This window comes from Corvus brachyrhynchos, unplaced genomic scaffold (genome assembly GCF_000691975.1).
Source record: "Corvus brachyrhynchos isolate BGI_N302 unplaced genomic scaffold, ASM69197v1 scaffold875, whole genome shotgun sequence".
Lineage (NCBI taxonomy): Eukaryota > Metazoa > Chordata > Aves > Passeriformes > Corvidae > Corvus > Corvus brachyrhynchos.
Window position 1 is genome coordinate 37,298 of NW_008238107.1, and position 1,724 is coordinate 39,021.

Here is a 1,724-nt window from a genome sequence, read left to right on the forward strand (position 1 = left end):
GCCCAGCTGCAGCGGCTTCTTCCAGTCACACACCTGGGAATGCTCTGGGAATGACTGGGAGGGACTGGGAACGGGACTGGAAACCGCAGTGGGAATGGGAATGGGGTTGAGAATGGGACTGGGAATGGAAACAAGATTGGGAATTGGACTGGGACTGGAACTGGGAACCAGAATAGGAATGGAACTGGGACTGCCAACAGAATGGGAAATGGGAATGAGAATGGGGCTGGAAGTGGGATTGAAAATGGGACTGGAAATGGAAACAAGACTGGGAATGAGACTGGAAATGAAAATGGGACTGCAGCTGGGATTTATTCTCACTCCCAATCACAGTCCCACTCCCAATCCTGTTCCAAGTATAAGACTGGGAATGGGACTGGGAATAGCACTGGAACTGGGACTGGGAATGGGACTGGGAATGGGACTGGGAATAGCACTGGGACTGGGAATGGGACTGACTATTGGAACAGGACTGGAAGTGGGACTTGTACTGGGAACAGGATTGGGACTGGGACTGGGACTGGGACTGGGACTGGGAAAGTAGCAGCATTGTGACCCCCACCCATTTCCATGTCTGCTTCCGGTTACACACCTGGGAATGACTGGGAACGAGAATGGGATTGGGACTGGGACAGGCAACAGGGAGGGACTGGGGGCCCCACCCCCTCCGAGGGGCTCCTTCCAGTCACACACATGTGGGGACAGGAACGGGACTGGGACTGAGAATGGGGCTGGGACTGGGAATGGGATTGGGACTGGAAATGGGAGTGGGGTGGGGTGGGATTGGGAACCCCCGCCCTCCCCGGTGCTCTGGTGTCCCAACCTTCTGTGTCACGTCCGTGCTCTTCCGCACACCCTCCTCCAGCAGGATCTGGAACACCTCCTGCAGGAATTCCTCCCCAGCTGTGTTGTCCAGGCCGGGGTCATCCAATGGGATGCTGTCCCCAATCCCAGAGGGCTCAGCCATGGCAGGAGAATACGGGGAGACCCTGAAATGCGCTGGGAAGGACCCTAGGCCTGGGACTGGCAGAGGGTGATGGGATGGGGGATCCCAGGATGAGATTCTCCTGGAAGAAGGAGATAATCCTGGGATGAAGTGATCCCTGGGCAAGGTTCTCCTGGGGTAAGGTGCTCCCAGAACGAGGTGACTGTGGGATAAGGATTTCCTGGGATAAGGTGCTCCCAGGATGAAATTCTCCTGGGATAAGGTGATTCCAGAATCACGTTCTTCTGGGGCTTCTGGGACAAGATGATGGCAAAATCAGGTGTTCCCAGGATGAGCTTCTCTGGGGATCAGGCTCTCTGGGCTCAGGTGCTCCCAGATTCTCTCACCTCTGCCAGCTGGAATTTTCCAGGATCAGGTGCTCCCAGGACCAGGTTCTTCTGGGATGAGGTGGTCCTGGGACCAGATGATGCCAGACAAGCTCTTCCTGGGATCAGGCTCTCCCAGATCAGGCTCTCCCGGGGTCAGGCTCTCCCGGCTCCTCTCTCTCCCCTTCCCAGGATGGAATTTTCCTCTGGTCACGTCACCAAGGGGCAAGGAGCAAAGTCCCAGACTCAGGAAGGGGCCCCGGAGGGTTCTGGGCAAAGGGGGCAGGGTCAGGACTGTGTCCCCAGATCCGTGAGAAGAGGGAAGAGTGGTGACCCCCATATGTCCCCCCAACCCATTCCCAGTGTGTTCCCAAACCTATTTCCATTGTCCCCCCTGCCCCCAGTGTGGTCCC

General features: G+C 57.0%; 1 protein-coding gene across 1 annotated transcript in view; it reads right to left on the bottom strand.

Annotated features, from left to right (window-relative positions):
- CSAD (cysteine sulfinic acid decarboxylase) overlaps nt 1-1,717 on the bottom strand; it is a 6,926-nt gene extending 5,209 nt beyond the window's left edge. The window contains exons 1-2 of the mRNA XM_017733378.1: nt 824-1,717; nt 34-250 (exon numbers count right to left, since the gene is read on the bottom strand). Of these exons, the coding sequence (XP_017588867.1) occupies nt 34-250; nt 824-967 (361 nt within the window). The 5' untranslated portion in view covers nt 968-1,717. The remainder of the gene's footprint in view (nt 1-33; nt 251-823) is intronic.
- Nucleotides 1,718-1,724: the final 7 nt, after the last annotated feature.